Source organism: Zalophus californianus, chromosome 2, assembly GCF_009762305.2.
Source record: "Zalophus californianus isolate mZalCal1 chromosome 2, mZalCal1.pri.v2, whole genome shotgun sequence".
Classification (NCBI taxonomy): Eukaryota; Metazoa; Chordata; class Mammalia; order Carnivora; family Otariidae; genus Zalophus; species Zalophus californianus.
In genome coordinates, this window is record NC_045596.1 from 93,212,560 (window position 1) to 93,236,396 (window position 23,837).

General features: G+C 36.3%; 1 protein-coding gene across 39 annotated transcripts in view; it reads left to right on the forward strand.

Annotated features, from left to right (window-relative positions):
• The window catches only part of ANK2 (ankyrin 2), a 317,165-nt gene that overhangs the window by 112,071 nt on the left and 181,257 nt on the right, over positions 1 to 23,837 (forward strand). For all 39 annotated transcript variants that reach the window (XM_027597295.2, XM_027597312.2, XM_027597302.2 and 36 more), the window contains exon 2: positions 15,916 to 16,017. In XM_027597295.2, coding sequence (XP_027453096.2) covers positions 15,916 to 16,017 — 102 coding nt within the window. The remainder of the gene's footprint in view (positions 1 to 15,915; positions 16,018 to 23,837) is intronic.

The following is a 23,837-nucleotide window of genomic DNA, read 5'->3' on the forward strand; positions in this document are numbered from 1 at the left end:
ATGTAGAATCTTAGCACGGTGTTTGTCAGTCCCTGGTCTGTAGGAAAATATTCATAAATTTCAATAAAGGAATCACTAAACTTACATAAATACGCGTGAATCGTGTAAAAATGATGAAGAATTGACTTGCTTGCTCACAATGCTTTTTGACAATTATCTTAAAACAAAAAACAGTGAAAAAAAAAGTCAAAACATGTATAATCAATTCTCTTACTTGAAATCATAACCAGATAGAAAGGCCAGATCTTTGTAATAATTACTTTACATTGTAAGTGCTAAATTAATAGTTACACTTGTGAGAAGATGGTATCAGTAGAGGAAACTCAATTACTAAAATGCCCCACAATTCTTATACGTAGGAAAAATAAACCAAATAGAACCAGAGCTTCTCCAGCTATAGAGGATTGTATCCTGTAGTGATGCCACAGGATTTGAATATATACCCAAGTTCTCATCATGCTTCACATTATGTGCTGGGTTCCTGTTTCAAATGTTGCTAATCACAAATGGCCCAATGTAAACATCTTTTGAATGAAATTCTTAATATCTCTTATTTTCACAAGTGTTGTCCTTTAATTAGGGAGACAAAAGTATCCTGCCACTTGGTTCTTGGTCAAGGCCCAATAATGAGGTATCTGTGGTGTTGATATTTATGAAGAGTTTTGCCATTTCAACTAAGTTAATTTTGTTGAATGAACAGGATCTTTTTGGCTAAGGTTAACTACTGCTTTGCAAAAAAAGTTCTAATGCTATCTTTTTATATGTCCAAAAGTAACCTCGTTCTCCTTTAGAAATTTTCTAAGTTTAATTTTTGAGCAAAAGCTAGAATAACTTATATTTATCTTACCTGTTGTCAGCTTTGTATAAGCTTTGTATACACAATAACGCTCTTCCCAAGGTTTCATTATCAACATAATTATCTTTATTGACTAATATATTTCAGGCATTGAACTAGCCTTTGGAAATTCTAAGAGTTATAAGACATGGTTCCTGCCTTCAAGTAAAATTACAGTTTTGTTCTGAAGATGGGATATACGATTCTCTCTCCATACACACATACCACACACACTCACGCCTGACACACACATGACAGTTTAATATTATATGTTATACCACAGGTAGAATGTAGAGGTGGAATTAAATATGTAGATTTCCTATGACCAAAATGAGGTATATTTTATATGCATAATAATTCTAAGAGAAAACAGCTTCTCTGTAGCTTGGTCAGAATACTTCCAACAAACCAATGATCTCTTTTTTTATTTAGAAAGTGAATTAGTCTACAGTAACTACTGAGGTTTTTGAAAGATATTACTGTAATGTTGTTATGCATTCAGAAATACTGAGTAGTCAACAGTTCTCTTCTTTGGGTAATTTAGACAATGATAAAAGCTTATGTATTGCTTTATATAACGTCTTTTTTGTTCCCCAAAGAAGAATAAAATCATAGTTTCTCCTTTCTAAAAAGACAGAATACTAATGGTTCTGTGTAGTTAGTAACATTAGGATAGTTGTTCCTTTTCTATTTAATTTCTTTGCTAATGTCATTGTTGTCAGAAGTCAGAGAGCCTTGCAATCACGTCTATTGTCATGACTTCAACTGAAAGACAATAATGATACAGATGGAGGCCATCCTTACTCATTACTCTTCCGTTCATTTACCCTTAGGAAGAGTTAGGCATTATTTGGTTTTATTGTGGCTATCTGATAGAATTATAAAGGAAACCTCAAAGAAATTTAATCTTAGGGAATGAGTTTCGGATAAATTGATGTAACAAGTATACATTTTGCTAATCAATATTTGAAACCAAGTTTTAAAATTTAGTAAATCTGCAAAAAAAAGTATTTACTTGATGCAGCAAAATTTTCACTAGTTTTGTTGATATTGACCAATGCTGCTTCCTGCCCCTCTTTGGTCAAGTTAACTTTGTTGAACTTCTTCTTTTATTTTGTCTCATTTTCACAAATATTTATTGAGCTACTCTTTGTTGGGCACTGTGCTGTGTAAGTCATGGGCTCCCTCTACCCTGGAGGGCTGGGCTAGTTAGGGAAATAGGTAAACAGGTAAGCTGGGGGCCCTGGTGAATGATTGAATGCTAAGGGTGTTTTGGGACCCCAGAGTAAAAGTTAAGGGAAGAGGGCAGGTTGAGAAGGTGTTCTAAAGAAACTATCCCAAGCCTCTAGGAAATAGACCCACAGGGTCCACTTAATATAAATTCCTGTAAAGTCAAATAATAAAAAACAACTAGTAGAGAATTCTTTGTCTCTCATTAAACCTGGCTTAGGCCTGATTTGTCTTTTAAAAGGGTCTTGAGCATCTGAACCAAAGCTTAGTTCTATCAGATGAATTAACACAGCTTTTGTTTTTAGTTATGTTTAAATTAGGAGTTTCCTTTTCAAAATTCTATTTAGAATTGATGCCAGTGCTCTTATAGCAACAAATCAAGAATTTGTTTTGAAAGCTGCTTCAGAAGAAATGCAGATATTCTTTGAAACTCAGTAATAACTGGAGGAGTTTTTATTGACTGATTTCCAACAGAGGGATTTTGTAGTATAAGCTGAAATGTTTGGAAAAAAAATAAAAGAGTGGTGCAAGCTACAAATACTTGATTTGTTAATCTTATTTCCACTGCCATGTGTTATGTACTGTAATTAATCAAACACATTCCTTTTTAAAGCCAGTTTTCCATCCTATGTTTTATGTTTCAGTGTAAAATTACATAAGCTCTATACCTTGCATAGAGTTAGAATTGAATAGCTCAAACCATTCTTGACAATTGCAGTTCATAGCATGGGGGTAAATTTAGAAAGTTACAGCAGGTCACATCCATTGAGGATAAAGCAATACCTCAATTGTATCCCAGTCTTATGGGGAAATGTCAGCTGCACGATACCAGTATCCTGAGCTCATTAGAAAGCTCCTGTACAGAATTCTATTTTAGTCTCACTGGTATATCTATACCTATATATGTAGATGTAGACATAGATATGTATCTGTGTGTATAAACTGCTGTCTACATATATATTGCAATTTCTATTTTATTAGCACTTCCTGGCATTTCATACAAACTGTTGATAGGCCAATTCTGTTTGCTTCCTGAGGCAATACAAAAGGGCTTCCCTAAGTCATAGGAGTTTTATGGACAGAGAAATGGTAAGGAGTGAAGCAAAATCCAATATCACAACAAAAAACCTGGGCCATCTCCCAGAGGTTACTCTATGGCCTAGTTCTTTAGTTCATAGTCTCCTGGACTTTTTTTTTTTTTTTTAAGACTTTATTTTTAAATTATCTCTGCCCAACGTGGGGCTAGAACTCACCACCCTGAGATCAAGAGTCACATATTCTTCTGACTGAGCCAGCCAGGGTGCCCCTCTCCTGGACTTTTTAGTCTTGCATTTCCAACATACTTCTATGTAGTGATAGCACTTCAAATTTAATCAGTCCCAAACCTAACTATTGTATTCTCTCCAATTTTAGGGTATTCTATACCCCCAAATTCCTGTTCTTGATTGGAAGTGTCACTGATTAGCTGCCAAAGCTAGATGTTTCCAGGTTTTCCTTAATTTCTTCTCTTTTATAAACCCTCGAATTTGATTTCCCCAAATTTTATAGCTTCTGTTCCCTATATGACAGACTGTGCCTTGTTCACATTGCTGTCCTGATGGCACGGCTCATCAGGACTGTTGCAGTAGCATTCCAGGTGTCTCACAGACTCCGTTCTCCTCCCCTCTAACTCATCCTCCATATGTCGCCAAAGTGACTATTTTAAAACAACATTCTGATCTTGGCTTTTTTTGCCTCCCTCCCCGAAAGGTGACAGTCTTCTTATGATGGCATATAAGAGCATTCATGGTCTGGGCAGTACCTGACTTTTAGAATTTTACTTCTTTCTCGTTTTCAAAATGTTCTTTGTAATTCACATGCACTGAATTACTTGGCGTTCTTCGCATACCACGTTCTTTTATGCTACTATGACCTTGCACATGCTAGTCCCCGTGACTGCTGTGTTTCCCACCTGACTCATCACCAAGAACTTCATCAAACACTATATTGCTCTTCCTATTCTATGTCTAAATATGTTTGTGAGCAAACATATTTGGTTGTACTATGTTTGTAAACAAAACCAAGCATTTATTGCTTGGACTACTGCCTCTAAATTGATCTCCCTGGATCCGCTTTTGCCCACTTCTGATTTATGGACTGTACTGCAGCTAAAATGACTCTTTCAAAATCTTTTGAGAGGATGGATCATATTTTTTCTACATTCAATCCCTTACATCTAACACAGTGCCTGGTACACAGTAGGTGCTTCAAAATATTTGTCTGATTCCTGACTACATAATTTATTGTTAAGGACTGATTAAATTATTTTAATTATTTATTATCAAAATAATAGACTTGTGGTCTGACTAATTGTTTATACTTTTTTTAAACTGAAGCTATGATTTTTCCAGTGTATACACATTTAGGTAGGTACAACCGTAGACCCTGCTGTTATTTAATCAAGGCCATTTAGGGAGTCTAACTTAGAAGTGAGTCCCTTTGGGCGCCTGGGTGGCTCAGTCAGTTGGGCGTCTGCCTTTGGCTCAGGTCATGATCTCAGGGTCCTGGGATTGAGTCCCACATCGGGCTTCACGCTCAGCGGGGAGCCTACTTCTCCCTCCTCCCCCTCTGCCACTCTCCCTGCTTGTGCTCTCTCTCTTTCTCTCTGTCAAATAAATAAATAAAATCTTTTAAAAAAGTGATTTCCTCCTTAAACAGTGCATATATTACAAGTTCTTTAGTTTTTTTTTTTAAGATTTATTTATTTGAGAGCAAGAGAGAGAGAGTGCACACATGAGCACAAGTTGGGGGAGGGAGCAGAGGGAGAGAGAGAGAATTCCAAGCAGACTCCTGGCTGAGTGCTGAACGTGACATGGGGCTCAATCCCACGACCCTGAGATCATGACCTGAGGCAAAATCAAGAGTCAGGCTTGATTTAACCGACTGAACCACCCAGGCAACCCACAAATTCTTTAGTTTTTTTAAAATTTCATTTGAAGAAGTTTGTTGACATTCTGCTGTCTACCACTGAACCAGCATGATGGGGGCCAGGAAATGGATGTAAAAATGATTGTATATATTACATTTAGCATAATGCTGACTTACTCAAATTGTAATTTTGCCTTCTAAAGTTCATTGTTGGTACTCAGTGTCCAGGTATATCATCACAAACATGTAAAAGAGGCTGAAGGCATGTCCTTTCAGGACCCACATACTTTAGAAAATGGGGCGAATAAACAGCTTCTCAAAAATTATATGCACATAGAAAGATGGGCCCTTGCCAACTTACTGATGACAATGAACTTAATGACAGTTTAATGAAAGGGACTACAGACACACAAATTATTTCTAATAAACAACATAATTATCATGCTGAAATTCCTGACACCCAGTAATTAGAAAGATTTTTCCAAAATAAAAAAAAAATTCCAAGGGTGGCACATCAGAATTCTTGGGTCTATTATTCCTAGAAAATAAATATATTGTCTTGAGACAAGAAATTATATTAGAAAGTAATGAATTCAAAATTCTGTGTTAATATTGTGGGACTTGTGTACTCAAAAAAAAAAAGGAAAATAAAGAATTTGAGTTGGGTAACTGATGCATTTGCTTTAACTTGGTCTTTTTTAAGAAACAGTATAAATGAGTTCAGAACTGCATTTAAATAAGTAGAGTGAGGTTGTCACAGTGTGGCGTTGTTAAGCTGTAATTAAGCGATCTCCCTGGAAAAAATCAATCTGACCGACACTTATAGATATACTCTAGACTGTTGTAAACAAAAAGCCTTCTCTGTTTCCATGTACTTCTTAATGTGGCTGCGCGAAAATCAACTGTGTAAGGATATATATCATGACAGGAAAAAAATGCAAGTTCTTTTAAGATAGTGGTTATATTATAAAATAAGCCATTCTGAAGCTTTCATTGCAAGAATGTACTTTTTTGTTTTTCCCAATCCTGAATAATTCAATGCTAAAGAAGCCATCTAGTTTTTAGTATGTGCCATCCGTGGGGGTGCGGTCAGCACCTCATCTGTGCTGTGTCACGAGGCTGCTTCTGTTTGAGTGATGTCTGCTTCAGAGCAGATGGTCTGAAGAATAATCAGACAAATGGGGATAAAAATGCGGTGCCGACCTCAAAAGGGCAATAGTAAATTAACACTGTAGGATGCCTGGATGATAAAACATTGATGAAAGATACTTTCGCTTGGTTGGGTTTGTTTTTTCATATCCCGACAGTTCTAAGAGCTTTCAAGGGAGACTGAAACCTAATTCACATCCATTTATCCTGGTCCTTAAGTATAGCAGTGGGATGAACTCTAAAATATCTCTCCCCCACAAAGGTCCTATAAAACTTGAACATGCTGATTAGTCAGGGAATGAAAAAGAGTTTTGTGGAGAGAAGATTCCTTAAAGAGTTCAATGTTGTTACCCAATCATATCAAAAGCTTTCTTTTTTCTCCTGACCTAAATGTTATTACAGTTGGTTATTATTCATTTACAAATCCTACCCTTTTTATGACCAGTGACAGTCCAAAGGGAAATTCCTTTGGAAATTTGTGAACATTGCATAAAAGCTTGATAAACTCTTCTGTGTTTTGGCCCATATTCATTTGGGGCATATTGAGTTTAATGTTGGCAGAACATTTTTACAGAGATGTCCAGCTAGTTGGAAATTAGAAAAGAGATTTGGTCTGGGATACAGGTTATTTAATTTTTTCATTATTTTACACACAATTAATACCAGTTGGAGATCCCTGAGCAATAACAGAGAATTGTTAAGGACTCAATTGTATGTGGATGTAGTATGCATTATTCAACTTCTATTGTGGATCTCTAAGTTTTCATTATTTTTATTGTTGGCATGTTAAAGGCAGATTTCCGTGTTACTTTAGCTATTGAAAATATTAGGGAATACTATGGAGAACCTATAATATTCGGTATAGGATTTATGGACTCTGTTGCTTACCTTTGCATCGTCAACATCTTGAATGGAAAAAACTAAGCAGGACTTTTCCAATATACCAGTTCAAACAGTATAGTATTAACTTTTGTTCAGTAGTTTATTAACTAATAAATAAGGTTCTTACTTGACTGAGGCAGTGATGGCTGAAATCTGTCCGTGTAAATGACACCTCCCAAAGAGTATCTTATCCCTTGAAAAAATCTGCAATATTCAGGGGCAACGCTCTTCAATTTAAGTCTTTAAGATGAATCTCAAGTTCCTTAATCTGACATCTGAATTACAGCTACAGCAAAATGTTTTTCCTACTATTCTGATTTTCTTAATAGAGATTTGTAAATGTTGTGAAATCTACAAACTTACCATTTCCCCGTTTAAACTCAGAAAAATTGACATGTTGTATTTAGTGATGGACCTTCTGAGTTCTGTAGGTGTTTCAGAGTCATAGGCAGAACATATGCTAGCATGCAAGTAATCAGAAGCTGTGGATTTTCTGCCTAATGAGAAGTTATTTAAGTTCACCATAAAGTTAAATAGGCAAGCGAGAATTATAAGCAATCAGGAATGTTTCCACCTATCAGGGGCGCCTGGGTGGCTCAGTTGGTTAAGTGTCCAACTCTTGATTTCAGCTCAGGTCATGATTTTGGTATCCTGGAATCAAGCCCCGGGTCCGGCTCCCCACCCAGTGGGGAATCTGCTTGTTTCCCTCACCCTCTGACCACACCACTCCCCACTTGTGCTCATGTGCGTGCTCTCTTGCTCTCTCTCAAGTAAATAAGTAAAGTTTTTTTTAAAGAATGTTTCCACCTATCTTTGTAAAAGTTCCCATTTTAGTGAAAGTGTTGATGTATCTCATTACAATAAGCAAGCATCTTAATAATGAGTCTGGATATGGAAACATTTTCTGAAGCCAAACTAATGTCAACAAAACAAAGTCATTTTTCAAGTCAGACTTATGTGTCATGAAATACTAACTGGGGAATTCATATTCCTCTGTTCAATAATCCTTTTAAAAATAGACATATATAAGAACTTTCGAAAAGTTCAAAATCATGTAGGGAATTTGAAGTATAAAATAGTTATCAAGGGTACATCACAAATGTCTTTTCTGGCTTAGAGTTATGGATTCTACTATTTAGGATTTTTGTGTTCTTGTGTAGTAATTCTAATTCATTGAGGAAGGACATCATCATATTATTAATATTTTGGTTCAGTTTTCAGAAAAGTTAGTGTCACAGAAAAGTGAGTGTACAGAAATTTTTTTAAGGTATAAAATTGTCTGTGGCAAGTTACTTCACTTATGTTTATTCCAGAAGATTTAACTATTGAGATCTATGAAGCAGATCTGGTCTTCGATTTGTAGTAAGCATTTTGAAGACCGGGAGAGTACTATTTGTGTGATATGTGCAAAGGATAAGAAAAGTGGAATAACTTTTACTAATGCTAAAGGAAGAATATAATCAATGTATGATCAAATAGTATCATTAGGTTTTTATAATTGCAAAGCTCAGTAGATGTCAGAACAACTAATGAAAAGATGCTTTAAAATTTGACTCAGGAAACCTTTTGAGTTAAGGAACAAAATTGTGGATATTTAGTACTCTGCATTGTTTTTTAGACCGAGTAGTACCTTAAATATATTTTCATTAAAAGCCTTGCATAATACGAACATTCTGAATTAGAAAAATTGTTTCCACCCTGAGAAAAAGATACTGCTTTTGAATACTAATGTTTTCATCTATTTAGTCTTCAGTGATTCTGTTACCATTATGTAAATTAAAAACAACTTAGTTTTCAATGTCACCATCTTTTTTTAAGTAAACATTTCATTTAATTATAACATACATACAAAAATGCATGAATTACAATGTTCATCTTGATATTTGTCACACCCATTTACAACACCCAGAACTAGAAATATAGAAAGTAGAACTAGAACATTATCAGCAACCAGATGTGTTTTTCTGCCTCCTTCCAGAATCTACTATTTTTTTTTTTAAGATTTATTCATTTCTGAGAGAGAGAGAGAGTGAGAGGTGGGGAGGGGCAGGGAGAGAGGTAAAGAGAGCCCCAAGCAGACTCCACACATAGTGTGGAGCCCCCTCACAGAGCTTGATCTCCCCACCCTGAGATCACGACCTGAGTGGAAACCAAGAATCAGCCGCCCAACCAACTCTACCACCCAGGCTCCCCCAGAACCTACTATTCTGACTCCTAACAGTATAGATTAGTTTTGTCAGTTTTTGAACTTTAATAAATGGAATCATAAAGATGTTCTTTTTTGGGGTCTGACTTATCTTGCTTGACATTGTTTTTGTGAGATCTGTTGATGATATGTATAGATATGGTTTATGTTCATTCCTATTCCTATTGCTATTCTTATTTTTTGCAAGTGATAATCTTAAGGAAATCATTGATGAGTGAAATAATTTACCTAGTGTGCTAGTAAAAATCAATGTCAAGGGGCACCTAGGTGGCTCAGTTGGTTAAGCATCTGCCTTCAGCTTGGGTCGTGATCCTGGGGTTCTGGGATGGAGGCCTGTCTCAGGCTCTCTGCTCAGAGGGGAGTCTGCTTCTCCTGCTCTCTCTGCCCCTCCCCCCACCCTAGATCCAGTGAGGGCTCTCTCTCTCTCATAAATAAATAAAATCTTTTTTAAGAAAAATCAATGCCAAATGCAATACTAAGGGAAAAAATCCTTTGTCTTTATATAAAAATGTAATTTCAAACAATCTCATGCACAATAAGATATATGCTTAAAATATTCAGGTGGAATTTATCTGTTTAGTTAAAGTCAGTTATTGTCCTTATCCCAAGTCTCAATTTTATGTGTAGTAATTATTTTAAATAAATTTTAAAAGTAAAATTATGAACACCTATATTTCAGCCAATTTTTTTAGCACATAGGTCGCTGGAATAAGAACAATCTTTGGGGAAGTTGCATTAATGCTCTTTGAATATTAATCACCTGTCAGTATTGTACTTAGTAGCAATCTAAAGACCTATTGAAATGACACTAAAAATGTAGGTTAATCTGCATGCTGGAGCTAAAGTGCACAGACTTATGATTTATACCAGATTTTGTTGTTAGTGGCAGCTGAATAAAAGTTATCAAGTGGGATTTTGTGGTGTGGTGTTTTACCTGTCATACGTGTGTTCTAACTGCAGAATGACACCTTGTGAAGTTATTTCTAAAAAATTCTAGTACATCTACTGCACAGTTCTCAATTGCCCCCCAATTTTTGGTTATAACAGGATAGTGATAACAATTTGAGCTACTAAAAGACCTAAATTATTTATACAATCCAGCACACCTTATACAAAAGTATGGTTATTTGAGGAAAAGCATTAATATATCACAAAAAGGGTGCCTTATAAAATCTTTATTATTGGACACAGACCACACACACCACATTCTGTTTCCCTTTTTGTCCTTATGCGCCTGCACACCTCAGAGTATTTTCAAATATTCTGGTCTTCTGGCAACAACCTTCATATTTGAAGAAGATCATGCGTATGCGTCTATACTGAGATTTGCCGTTGTTATTTTGCACTTATCATTTACAAGAAAAACCACGATTATAAAACAAGCTCAGTGTGTCCTCTGTACCTGTCATTGGGCTAAGCACCTTCAAATCATCTTATTTAATTCCCCCAGCAACTCTACAAGGTACATTTGTTTTTTAATAAGGAAACTGAGGTACACAAAGACTTAAGATCATACAACTCGTGATTTGCTGGACATGGATGGAGTTAACTTGTCCAACATTTCTAGGGCGAGACCTAAGGAATTGTAGAAATGTCCTCTATTTCATGATATTCCTATTAAGATTTTCCCCTCAAGTTATTTTAATACATTTTATTTCTTTTGTACCATCATAAAAATGTGGACCTCAGCTAGGCTGATAAACCATCCTGTTTTTATAAAGGAATACCTGCATCCTAAGAAAATAAGCAAATTATTAAAATTCCACAAGGAACATGTGCTTTCCTTCAGGTTAACCAGCCAATTATTTGGGGAGGGTCCACTGAAATGGAGGTGCTCTGCTTTGCTGTCTTGAGCCCAGTAGAGGCTGCTGGCTGACTTTTACTATTCGTGACACCAGTGCCTCTCAAACTTTAATAATGTAGTCTACTCTTTCAAAGTACAAAAGCAAGTTCATGACCTCTTGGGTTGTTATTTTATGATAGTGTTAATTTAAATGTAAAAACAGATGGCACAAAACTCCTAAAAATCTTAAACCATTGCTAAAAAGAAAGTTTTATAAATTAAGTGTAAACAAAACTACAAAATGAGCTTTCTTCAAATACCTGACTCCAATTTAATAGAATGGATAGAACTGACTAAAGCTAAGTAAGATATTGGGTTTAATAGTAAAAAGGTCTAACCTCAGATTTCTATAATTTAGTATGCTTCTGAATTTGACTTCGATGAAAATAACATAACGAATATCTTTTCTGTGTAGGTTGTACAAACCATTATTAATCCTGTAAGGTTTTGTTTTTCACTTCAGAGTAATAAACCTTAAAGATATCAGGGAAATTCGCTAATGTCCGTTTTAATGGCATGCCATTTGATAATCATTTAAACCTCTCTCTGTTTACTCGGAGATGAAATTGGCATTGCGGCAAAGGTTTGTACATCTGTAATCCAGTAAAAGTGAAATTGGGAACTGAGAAGTTTCACCACGGATTTTCTATTACACTCATTGCTAATCGTCGATGCGAGTTGAACCATGCAAACATAGCATCTGAGCCTTTTGTTCATTTGCTCCTTGAATGTGGCTGCTGACTGCTCTTCTTTTATCATGTGTGCTGTTGTGCCATGTATAGTGATCAGATTTTCTGATCATTCTCTGACCCACAGCAAAACGTTTTGCAGATCATGCATCTATGTGTCTTCTCTACTTCATTTGTTATGCACTGAATTATAAGCACAAAAGCTTATACCAAAATTACATGGTCATACTCTTTGAAGGGTAGCCATCTAGATGCTTATATTTTTGTTAGGTTATTATTGAAATGTAAGCATAGAATTAAGAAGAAAAAATCTTGTGGCAAACTCCTGGACGGCTGTGAATATGCCTCCGGACTCTGGGGAAGTACTTCTTTAGGATACAATGTGGCTTTGTGAATGCACATTCCTCTTGCCTCTCATGTCCACCCTGCTGGGGGCCAAGAAAGTATTCTGTTTTTCTAACATTCAGATACGAAAAATGTACAGAACTGTGTCAAGAGGAATTTTAAAGGACATTTTTCTTTCTTGGCTTGAGATGCCACACCAGGGTTATAACAGGGGCAAGTTTTAATGACATCCATCTGTTGCAGATGAAAATAAGTGGGGCTCAGCATTTGAATTCCTTGTCCAGAATCAGACTTTATAGGCATAAGTAAAATTGGTTTTAGGATTTAGGAGTCCTAGGGACATAAAGCAGCAGAGCAGAAAGAGGTTAGTTTTCCATTTGTTGGAAACTTTCCCCCAAGGAGCTGCTATTGCCTCATTTTCTCTTTATTGAGCTGTTATGTGTGAAATCTTCTGGTTGAACCGGGAGACAACAATCTATTTTGAAAGCATACTTCCCCCGTACTTACGCTTAATTTGGAAATAATTAATTTTGTCATACTCAGAGGGAAACACGGTATGGTAAAAGTTTCTGCATCTCTCACGGTGCATGAGTCCCTGAATCCTCTTTCATCTCTGTGTTGATTGAAGGTAACCAGACTGACTACTGTTTATCTTAAGCTCTTGTGTCAAGTGCTTTAATCACAGATTGACCTCATTGTAACGGATGGTATGCCTGTGTCTATGTGGAAGTAGGAAAAGAATATATATTTCCGTGCAGGTCTATACTTTTCATCTAAAATGATGTCAATATCTATACATAAAATTTGATATCTCATTTTAATTTTGTTCTTGAAACCCATGTTCTGGAACTGTTTTCTAATAACACTTTCATCTATTTATTCATTTTATTTATTTCATTTATTTGCATTTTCTCACTTCAGGAGAACCAAATTTTTTAACAGGTTCTAAAAGAATCCAACTTACAGCAAAGGCTACCATGACTCACTGTTGGAGAGGTCCCTGGTTGGATGACTCAGATGTTGCCTTTTCATTGGGTCTAGCTAGACCCTCCAGAATACTGGGAAGATATTTTGCTAAAATTCCAGGGTTTGGATGCAAGTCTTCAACTTACACCTACATTTTAGAAGTTTGCTTCAGAAAAGAGAAAACCAGTTATGAAAACCAGTTATGTAACAGCAAAAGCAGTCTTTCATGTCATGCCCTGTCCCTAAAGAAGGTTCTAAGAAGGTCTGTTGGGCACTCCTCAGTGACGCCTCCAGCTCCCTTCAGACCAACATCTTCCTTTAAGCTCCTGCAGTCATGTCTGCATGTGTTTCTTCAACCCTTCTGGATCGGGTGCTCCCTCTAGCTCTACTTATTCTACTTTGAATGATAGGGCACCCTGATCTTAGTTCCTGAGCTTAATCAGATTAGGCATGTAGACAGAGATAGTCAACTGGCTTTTTAATGCAATGTGTGCTTTACCACCTCTTTTCCTCATTCTCAAATGATTATGTTTTTAAGTAGTTTTTCTCAAGCCACCTCATACTTTTTCTAGGTCTATAGATGGTTGAGAGATGTGGGGACAGGGATGTCAGCCAGGAATTCTCGATCCAGCTGAGTATTTAGCAAGTGCCATGATTTACATACACAAATATGTAGACCAAGGGCATAACAGTGATTCTCACAACTGAAACAAACCTATAGCTCCTAGGCTAGGTATCTGTAGTAACATCTGCTTTGATGCTTTGGGGAGGTGAGATAGAGCCTCAGTTAAGACTAGCTCTAGGCTGATAAACATAAGTTAAATCTTGGATCTTCCAATGAATAATTGTGTGGCCTTGGAAACCTTCGAAACCTCTTTCCTCACTTATTAAATGAGCATCATAATAATAGTTTCTCTCTCATAGTATTACTGTGAAGATTAAGGATATAATACATCCGGCTGATTCCCCTAGCTGTGTGCCTGACCCCCAGTGAATGATAAATGTTAACTCTAATTATTAAGTCTCATGTACAACATTGCAGTAGTTTCTAGGCATAATCTTTAATATAATATATAACATAGAGCACATAGATTTGTTTTTTAAAACTATACGTCAAATAATGTCATACTTTCTATCTGTGCCCGAATATTATTTAATTTTAGTTGTTTTACAGTAAATGTTTCCTGTGAGGTATTGACAGAATATAAAGCCTAGCATTATCTTTCTCTTTTAAGTGCTGTGGCAAGAAACCGGAGGTGGAAAATCTTCCTGGAGTTTAGAATTTGCCGCAAACCACAAAATAATTTCATAGAGTAGGCATTTTAAAATGAGTCACAACTCAGTCACTGCAGCATTGCAGATATACTTAGGGCACCCGGCCATGGGCACGGCTCTCAGGAGGGACGAAGAGTGAGGCATGGTGGCCGTGCAGGGAGGGAAGAATGGTCGGATAGCAGCCAGACCGTGATCCACTTCTACAGGATCAGGGCATGAATTCCAGATGTACAGATTTCGGTCATACCTTTCCACTCTTCATACATTATCTGTCTGATTTGTAAATATATGTCATTATGGTATTTGGGTTAAATGTGAGGTAATTTGGTCCTACAGCTTTCCGTCTTCTCATGTGTAAATCATTTTAACAATATGCAAATAATTCCCAATTTGAGACTCCCAGAGAAAATACTTCCATTTCTATCCTTGTACATCATCACCAGTCATAATAAATAGGTCTGAGAGAGTGTGCCAAGAGCCCCTGCCAAACACATTATTCAAGGGGGAGAGGCAGGGGAGCCTACCAGGGAGAAGTGCTGGATTATGAGCTGTCACAACTGTGTCTCACTTCCTAGTAGGTCAGTGACATCCCATTTCATGTTACCACGTTCTCTTTAGTCAGATACTATACCACAAGAAGGATTATAAAGTTACATCAGTGTCTTGGAACCTACAAAGTTTATCATCATTTTTGGGTTAAGATTCGAAAGTTAGGCTTTGCAGGCAAGCTAGAGCGGCCGGGGGACGGTAGCTTCACCTCTGGAGCAGCTCTCCTCTGGACGTTCTGTGGGGAAAATTCAGCTGTTTCTTCCAGGATCAGATATTGAGAGGCTCTGGGGGGAAGAAGAGGAGTTAAAAAGCAGCCTCCATTACGAGTGCTTGTCTTTACCAAGGGATTTTAGTCTTGGTATTGTGTCAGCTGGGTTAAATTTAATCTTGTTTTTCCAAAATCACTGGGATCACAAAATTTGCATTGGCCCCGTCCATACCTGCCAACTAGTGCTCTCCTCTTTCCTCAAAGCATCCTCGGAGCTTTCTGTTTTTCCCTTGTAATGAGGACAGATGACTGCCAAGTGACCCATACTCAGCATTCTCCCTCAGACTCATCTGAGAAACCAAACAGTAAAAGAAAAAGGAAAAAAAAAAAAGAAGCCCAGTCCTTTTAATTTCTTTTACGTTTTGGATTCCTTTTTGGCTTGACATTAGGCTCGCTATAAGGTCACAAGCATCTTGAAGCGAAAATGAATGGGTAGCAGTGGATTTGGGAGTAGTGTAAATTCATCTTCAAATGTGGCTAAAGATTGAGAATAAAGCAGGAACAATTTTTATTTTAAGAGTTCTTTTACACTCTTTAATATAGCAGAACATATTTCCCGTTGACTTTAAACAACTCTCTAGAAATACTATGAAGTTGCTACCTTATCCTCTGAATTGTTCTTCAGTGTTTTAAACTCAATATTGGAGTGTTTAGCAACCAAAGCTTTTCTTACTTGCAGTGTAAACATTTCTGTCTTTCTGTCTTTGATATGTTTTTATTTAACAATAATTCACTGGAGGTCTTTTTTCTTTTTTTTTTTTTCCCTCACAGTCTGACAGCAATGCAAGCTTTCTCCGTGCTGCCAGAGCAGGCAACCTGGACAAAGTAGTGGAATATCTGAAGGGGGGCATAGACATCAATACCTGCAATCAGGTAAGGGCATGGCTCTGTGCACAATGAAGAAACACTCATTGTCTATAGATATATGCCAGTAGCCCCAGGTTATTTTTTGTCTACTGAATTTACTAAAATATCAGTGATTCAGACTTATGAAAGTCCATTTTCATCCCCTTACCGACTTTTGAAGCCTCAGGCATTTGTATCTAGACCTACTATTGCAGCAAAGTAGATAGATCAAAAATAACAACCGAATGTCAGTTTTGTCTGGGAAATGATCTGGGCTGCTCTTAGTGGGAATATTGACTGAGAAAAATGCTTTATTTCTCATTTATCATAAACTAGTTATCCAGACCCTGGTTTCTTTTCTTCTCTGCCGTATGTGTTTTACTAATGGACAACTGATTGTTAAAATTTGGGATAAAGAAATAAGAGAAAAGGGACGCCTGGGTGGCTCAGTCGGTGAAGCATCTGACTCTTGATTTCAGCTCAGGTCATGATCTTTGGGGTTGTGAGATGGAGCCCCTCATCAGGCTCCACCCTCAGCATGGTGCCTGCTTCAGATTCTCTGCCTCTCCCTCTGCCCCCCCTTCCCCGTCCCGCTCACATGCATGTGCTCTCTCTCTCTCTCTCAAAAAAAGAAATGACAGAATAAAATAAAAATTATTTCCCCCCTTCTCCCTAATTAATTTTAAAAAATGGATTGGAATGAGAAGAGTTTGAAACTGTTAGCTTAAATGAAGTGTTTGGATTATTCATTCATCATATTCATTCAATAACGACTCTATACATCTTGGATATTATTTGGTTTCATGGATGTTGAAATTTTGTGTTATTTTTGACTAAGATTTTTATGCCATGAATAAAGTGTCTAGTAGACTTCAGTGTTCACTACAGTGTGCTAAATGTTGGTGGTGTGTGTGCGTGTGCGTGTGTGTGCGTGTGTGTGTGTGTGTGTATGTTTGACAGAGCTGACTGGGAAGTGAAAAGTTCTGGCTAATTTTAAGTTAACAGAAAGTAATGATACTCAGTTCTTATCTGCTTCATAGACTAACCTAACTTCTTGAGTTACTTCAACAAGTTTTTAGCACCTAACATATTTTTTTCTTATAGTGGCCAACTGTCTACTAACATGTTGCTATAAAAGGGAAGAACATTTATTTTTGTAAAAAGGTTACACAATGTCATGAAACCACACAAAACTTAAAGCCCAGATTGAAATTTAAATTCCATCTCCACTTTTATCAAGTCATTTCAATTCAGAAAGTGACACTTTTCTAATCTCTAAAACAAGTATATTCAATCTTATGTCCCTGGGTTGCAAAGTAAATTATGAAATTTTGGAAAGGAATAAGGTGTACATTTTCTAATTGTAATTACTATATAGAATTCTCCAGGAATCAGAAAAATTAAAATTGACCTCCACACAGCATATGAGATCAAGTCTCCTCAATCATCTGAATTTACTAGGTATAAAGTGTTGTTGTCTGGTGTTGGTCTTTATTATTATTCAAGAATGTACAGTAAATAGAGATTAGAGAAAAAAAGTAACTAATGTTAACTAGCCACTGTGTATCAGCCTTTCTGCTGGGGGTTTTACATGTGATGCTTCATCAATCAGCAGAGACAAATGTTATAAAGTAGGCATTCGCTGGAATTTACAAATGCAGAAACAGAGCCCGCAAGTGGTTAAGTGATGTTCTCAGGGTCACACAGATCTGTCTGTCTCCCATGTGCAAGTGTTTTCTACTGCAGGAATGTTCCTGAGATATTGGGATCCTCCCTTCAGAGTGTACAGTGTGGTTTCCTTTATCTTGAAGCTCAAATCTTTTTTTAATCTACCATTGTTAACGTAAAAAGAACTTGATTCATCCTTAAATTAACATAATAGTAGTTAAAATAACTTTTATTTTTTATTTTTTTGAAGATTTGTTTATTTACTTATTTGAGAGAGAGAGAGAGAAAAAAAAAACACAAGTCGGGGGAGGGGCAGAGGGAGAGAATCCTCAAGCAGACTCCCCGCTGAATAAGGAGCCCGATGCTGGGCTTGATCTCATGATCCATGAAATCATGACCTGAGCTGAAACCAAGAGCCAGCCACCAAACAACTGAGCCACCCGGGTGCCCCATACTTAAAAGAACTTTTAAGTCAAAGAGCACCACTACCAGGATTATGACTAAAACCCAAATAAAATATAGAACAGAAAATAATGTCCAAACACCTAGGAAGGCAAAGAGGGCAACTCTTTAGCCAAAATACTGCTATATCTAAATATGTAAAAGTTCAAAGCTAATAAGGCATATGAAGGAAGAGAAGAAAAAGTGTCCATTATTTTGCTAGTAAGCCTGGGTTTGTGGGGAGCATCATGACATGTAACATAGAAACCAGGACTTTCTGTACCCTGCTATATTTCTCAATGAAAGGCAATCTGGGCTGCACCAACTTTCCAAAAATATGACATGTGTTGGCGTTCTAAGATTCCTTAAACTAAAATTTGGATGAAAATTTTTTTCTTTGTAAAATTTTTCTCATAACTACCATGAGAATCTTGAAACTTAATCCAAAAATACAATTTGGCTTTTAATCATTTAAAGGATATGAGAAAAATTCATAATTTTGGCACAAAACAGTTTTCTAAAAAAAAGAAAACAAATTCAAATCTTCATTTTTCTTTTCCGAATGGTTACAGAGCTCTTAACTTCTGTTTTCTTTAAAAGATTAAACTAGAAATTTATTTTATTATCTCTTGTACACTCAGAAAAAGAGAATAAATCTTAGTACTTGCTCCCTATCTAAAACTCATGTATACCTAATGCTTTTCTTATTTTAGTAACTGTTCCCAGTCTAATAATGTTATAAACAAGGTTAACATTCAGACATTAAAAATAGACTCTATAACTTTTTCATAAAAAATTTATAGCCAGTTAAAATCAATAAAAGGCTTAGAAGATTCAGGTACTTTTACCATGGATAAAATTTATTGGTTTCATTGCAGTGACTTCAAAATAAAGTAGATTACTTATCATTTATTGGCCATACTCCTAGATATAACACTGAAAGTTAACAGTTTTTAACATGTCCTGATTTTTGGTCTTGACCCTTTACTACTGAGGTGTAAAAGTCCAAAATTATCAGTTAGATCCTGTGCTTCCTCTCTCAGAAACAGAAGGCAAGGTCAAAGCACCATTTTCAAAATAATGTTAATGTTCCTAAAATATCAGCCTTTACCAACAAGAAGGTACACCCAACAATGACTTTCTCATATGTTCACATAGTTATGACTCAGACCACAAAGCATTTTTGGAAATCACTTTAAGAATGTGGGTGCTGGAATCCATATTCTCATTTTATCCACTTACCAGCTATGTGACTCTGGGCATTCAGTTTTTCCAAGACTTAGTTTTCTCAACTGTAAAATAGTGATCTTAACAATACTGGAGTCATAGAATTGTTATGATCATTAAATGAGATGTTTGCAAAATGCTTAGGAAACTGCACATTCAATAAATAGTAGCAAATGATAATCCCTATTATAATAATAAGTGGTGCTGGTTCTCATAGGCAGAACAGATGATAAAAGGTATTCTCATAGCTTGTGTCATCAAATAGGAAAGGTCACATTTAGTAGGAATTTGGTAACAGTTTCTTTTTGTCTGGGTTAAATTAAGCTAATTTTTTTTTCCTGGTACTAAAATCTTTTTTACCAATGCCATTTGGATCCATCCAGTCTGGACCCCTCTTTAAAAATACCAAAACCAATTGTATTAGCCTGGGAATTTATAAAGGAAATGAAGATGACTATTTGAGAATTAAACTCCTAGAATTAATGGTCTAGGGAATGAACTATATCCAGTTTCCTAACCAGTTAAATGGAGCACAAATATATCTGCAAATAATCTTGTCACTTATTTATCATTTGACTTCTCATTTAGAAGAAGCAAATGGTGGTGTATCTGTCTGGTTCTGGTTATATGTGCCCTTTTGTTTTTGGATTCTGTATTATTCTCTAATTCTCTTCGGTGCATTAATACTGGTCCTTGCTCTATACTGAGTAGTGCCGATTCAGACTGGATTTGAATAATGTCTGCCTAGTATTTTGAGCACTTAGCATTTTTAGTTTCTTTTTTTTAAGATTTTATTTATTTATTTTTTAGGGAGAGATTGAGAGTGGGGGATGGGGAAACAAAGGGGGAGAGAATGAGAATCTCAAGCAAACTCTGAGCTGAGAGAGGAGCCCAATGCGGCGCTCGATCCCACGACCCTGAGATCATAACCCAAGTCGAAACCAAGAGTCAGACACTCAACTGACTAGCCACCCAAGCACCCCAGAATTTTCAGTTTCAATGTTGATAGTTGTTCAATGCAAGGTAATTCCAGTAAAGACTTTTCATCAGCTACTTGTCCATAACTCTCAAAAGTTTTGTCTCACAGATTTATGAAGAGGTTTGAAGCACAACTCTTATTTCATTTAAAAAATGCCAGGGTTAGCTTCTTGCAAAGTATTTCTGTGACTGTCTTCTTAAGTACTCTGCTGTAGTGGTTTAGATGAAAACAGAGCAATTTCTGCCCTGGGAATTCTCTTGAATGCTCTTTTCAATGACTAAAAGACATGGATTTTTTTTTAAAGATTTTATTTATTTATTTGACAGAGAGAGAGAGAGAGAGAGAGAAGCAGCAGAGGGAGAGGGAGAAGCAGACTCCCTGCTGAACAGGGAGCCCGATGCGGGACTCGATCCCAGGATCCTGGGATCATAACCTGAGCAGGCAGACACTTAACTGACTGAGCCGCTTAATGAGTTAATGAGTTAATGAGGGTTGAAGATTCATTAACTGAGAGGAGAGAGAAGGCAGGAAACACTCATCAAGGAAAGTGGGAGAGAGAGCAAGGGTAGCAGAGTGTGACTGCCAGGCAGCATTAAGAGCCTACTTAAGGATCGCAACCAGCTCATGGATGTGTGTTCTTTTGCAGCCATAGTCAGGCATGGACTCAGATGGAGTGTTACATACAACCAGGAATGTGGTTTAGCTAAGCATGTATAGAATAGATAAAGACAAGTGAACTGAGGATGCATGTAAGGGGACGAATAAAATGATCTTAAAGATTATTCATGGAATATAGCTCCACTGAGTGAGGATTGGCACATAAGAAGTATCCAATGAATATTTGATAAATAAATAATTGAATGAACACAGACATTTGGCCAGTCACTTAAATTAGTCTGAGTCTCAAATTATCCATTCTTGAAGTGAGAAATAATAATACTTATGATATCAAATAAGAGTTACCTTTGTTGCACATCTACAATATGCTTATCACTATATTGCGTACTTTATAATCTTCTCAACATACTTCTCTATCTCAAAGGGGACTACTAGGGGCTCACATTATATGTGTGAAAACCCATTGTGTTATGCACACTCAGGAGACCAAAGTATGGCTCTGACAATTGCAGTTAGATAGAACTTAATTAAGTTGTATAGCCATAATTGATGATTTCACTCAAACTAGAATAGCTGGATGGACAGGTTTGGGGGAAGTTCTAACAAGTTTTATTCCTTCCTTAATCAGAATTGTCATTATTTCTTTCAGATAACTTATAATTCTGTGTAATAGTTAGGAAAGTTCTGGTCATGCCTCCTCAAACATCTGTTCTGCTTTCTAGATGGAAAGACCCAAGTTTTATCAGGTTATGTTTACAAACCATCTCTTAAGGCAGTATTTCTTCTAAGTAGAGAGGAAACTTTTTTTGAACCCTGAGAATACATCCATATGCTTCAGTTTGAGAAATACTTCATTAAAATTTGGGTGTTCCTTCAGTGATCACTTGGCATCAATTGACACAGTCATATTGTGTCATGACCAAGAAATTACTAGATGGTATTTAATTAAGTGTGATTATCCAGATGATCCAGAATATATTTCTATTATTTTTTTTAGATTGGTACTAAAATGAAAATGTCAAATAAAACATTCTCAGAGAATCCTGAGATCCTTAAGAACACATCAAGGGATTCCAGACTGAGAAAAGCCCCTTTAGATTAAGTGCTTCTCTCAGGATCTAATTTCCTCTTACACATGTTCATGTTAACCAGCTTCAGCTTCAGAGAGTGAACTTTTCCTGATTGTGTTTTCAAAGGCTAAGAGATAGACATATTGGTACCTGATTTGTCCATGCACTGACTACATTTACTGACAAATGTAGAATAACTGGATGAATTAAGCAGACGCCTATTTACCTCCATATGGTACATACTATTCATTAGCTCACTGAGTGTCAAACATTCTTGAAGTATCCTTTTTCTTGTGCTAGGTGCCATGTTAAGTGTAGAGCTTACAAAGATGAATAGGATTTGATTCTCACCCATGATAAACCTTGCTGGGAAGATAAATAGAGAATACAAATGCACTAAATTGTAAAACGAACCAAACTTTGTGATTGCTCAGAGGATAAACTAAGCCAGCTTGTGAGTCTTAGACAAACTGGAAATTGATATGAGATGCAATTTGTAGGAATCATTTTATAATGATGGAAAGCAGAGTAACAGTGTGTTACTTGGAAGACTCCTAAAGCCAACTTCATTGTTGTCTGACTCCTTCCTCAATCTCTCCATATTCTTTTAGGGTCCAGCACACCAAATTTGGCTTATTTTTAATTAAAATTGTAAAAAATGGGGAGAAAATTAGAAGTCATTGAAATTCTCTAATAACATTACTAGACTTTTATTTTATATGGGTATCTTGAAATGTAGATTTGGTTGCTAGCACAGTTTGGCATACAATAAATGTTCAGTAAATGTTTTAATATGTGAATAATTGATATTCAACAGTTATTTTGTTTTGAATTTAAGCTTTCTCTAGTCTTTATTAAATTTAAACTCTGTACCATGTTTTTATCTGAGTTTAATATTTTGTACAAAGTTGTTTCTTCACTTAGAATAGAAGTAGGAGGATGGGGGGGCCACTGATTGACTCAGTCAGTAGAGCATACAACTCTTAATATCAGGGTTGTAAGCTCAAACCCCATGTTGAGTGTAGAGATTACTTAAAATTAAAAAATATAAAAAAGGAAAAAAAGAAGAAGTAGGAGGCTGGGCACATACTGGAATTAGCTGTGGAACTTTTTTAGGTTCTGTTCTCCCTTCTTGCTTTCCTTCCCTTTGAGATTTCCCCTCTCCCCACTCTTTCCCCTCTTACTTCAGTCTCATCCTTGGCCCCTGGAGGCACATCCACTCCAGGCTGCAGCACTAAGGAGTTCTTACATTTCATAAAAAAAAAAAAAAAGCTACTGATTGGTTCTGATACGTACTCCTTCTCCTTGCTTACTGATTTTGATAAATTCTATGTTAGAAGGAGAAAATCCAGGTTTGTAATGCCCTCTTTCAAGATGAGTCGACTGAAATATTAAATGAGTCAGTGATAAATATACAAATACCAGATTTATTCTCTTGGATATTTTCTTTAAAATCTTCTGGAAATTATACTCCCATTACTGTTATCTGATTTAAGAACCACAGAATTTTATTACTGTAAGAAACTTAAGGGATCAACAAATCTATTCCTTTTTACTTTAAATTAAAACTAGCTAAGCTTGACATGGATATGATAATAACATTTTAGAATGCATTACAAAATTCCTTTCTAATTTTGACACATTTGTATATTCTATGTCTAGAAAGGGGATAATTTTTCTCCTTAACTACTGACTTATTATGAGAGACTGAGATATTTCCTATTCCACAGAATATCAAAGAGAATTAATGAGAAATTGAAGTCTGAAGAAAGCTAAATAGGATTATAATGCAGGGTTCATAGATTTTTTTTTTAATTGTAGGGGTTAAGAGTATAGTTTCTAAA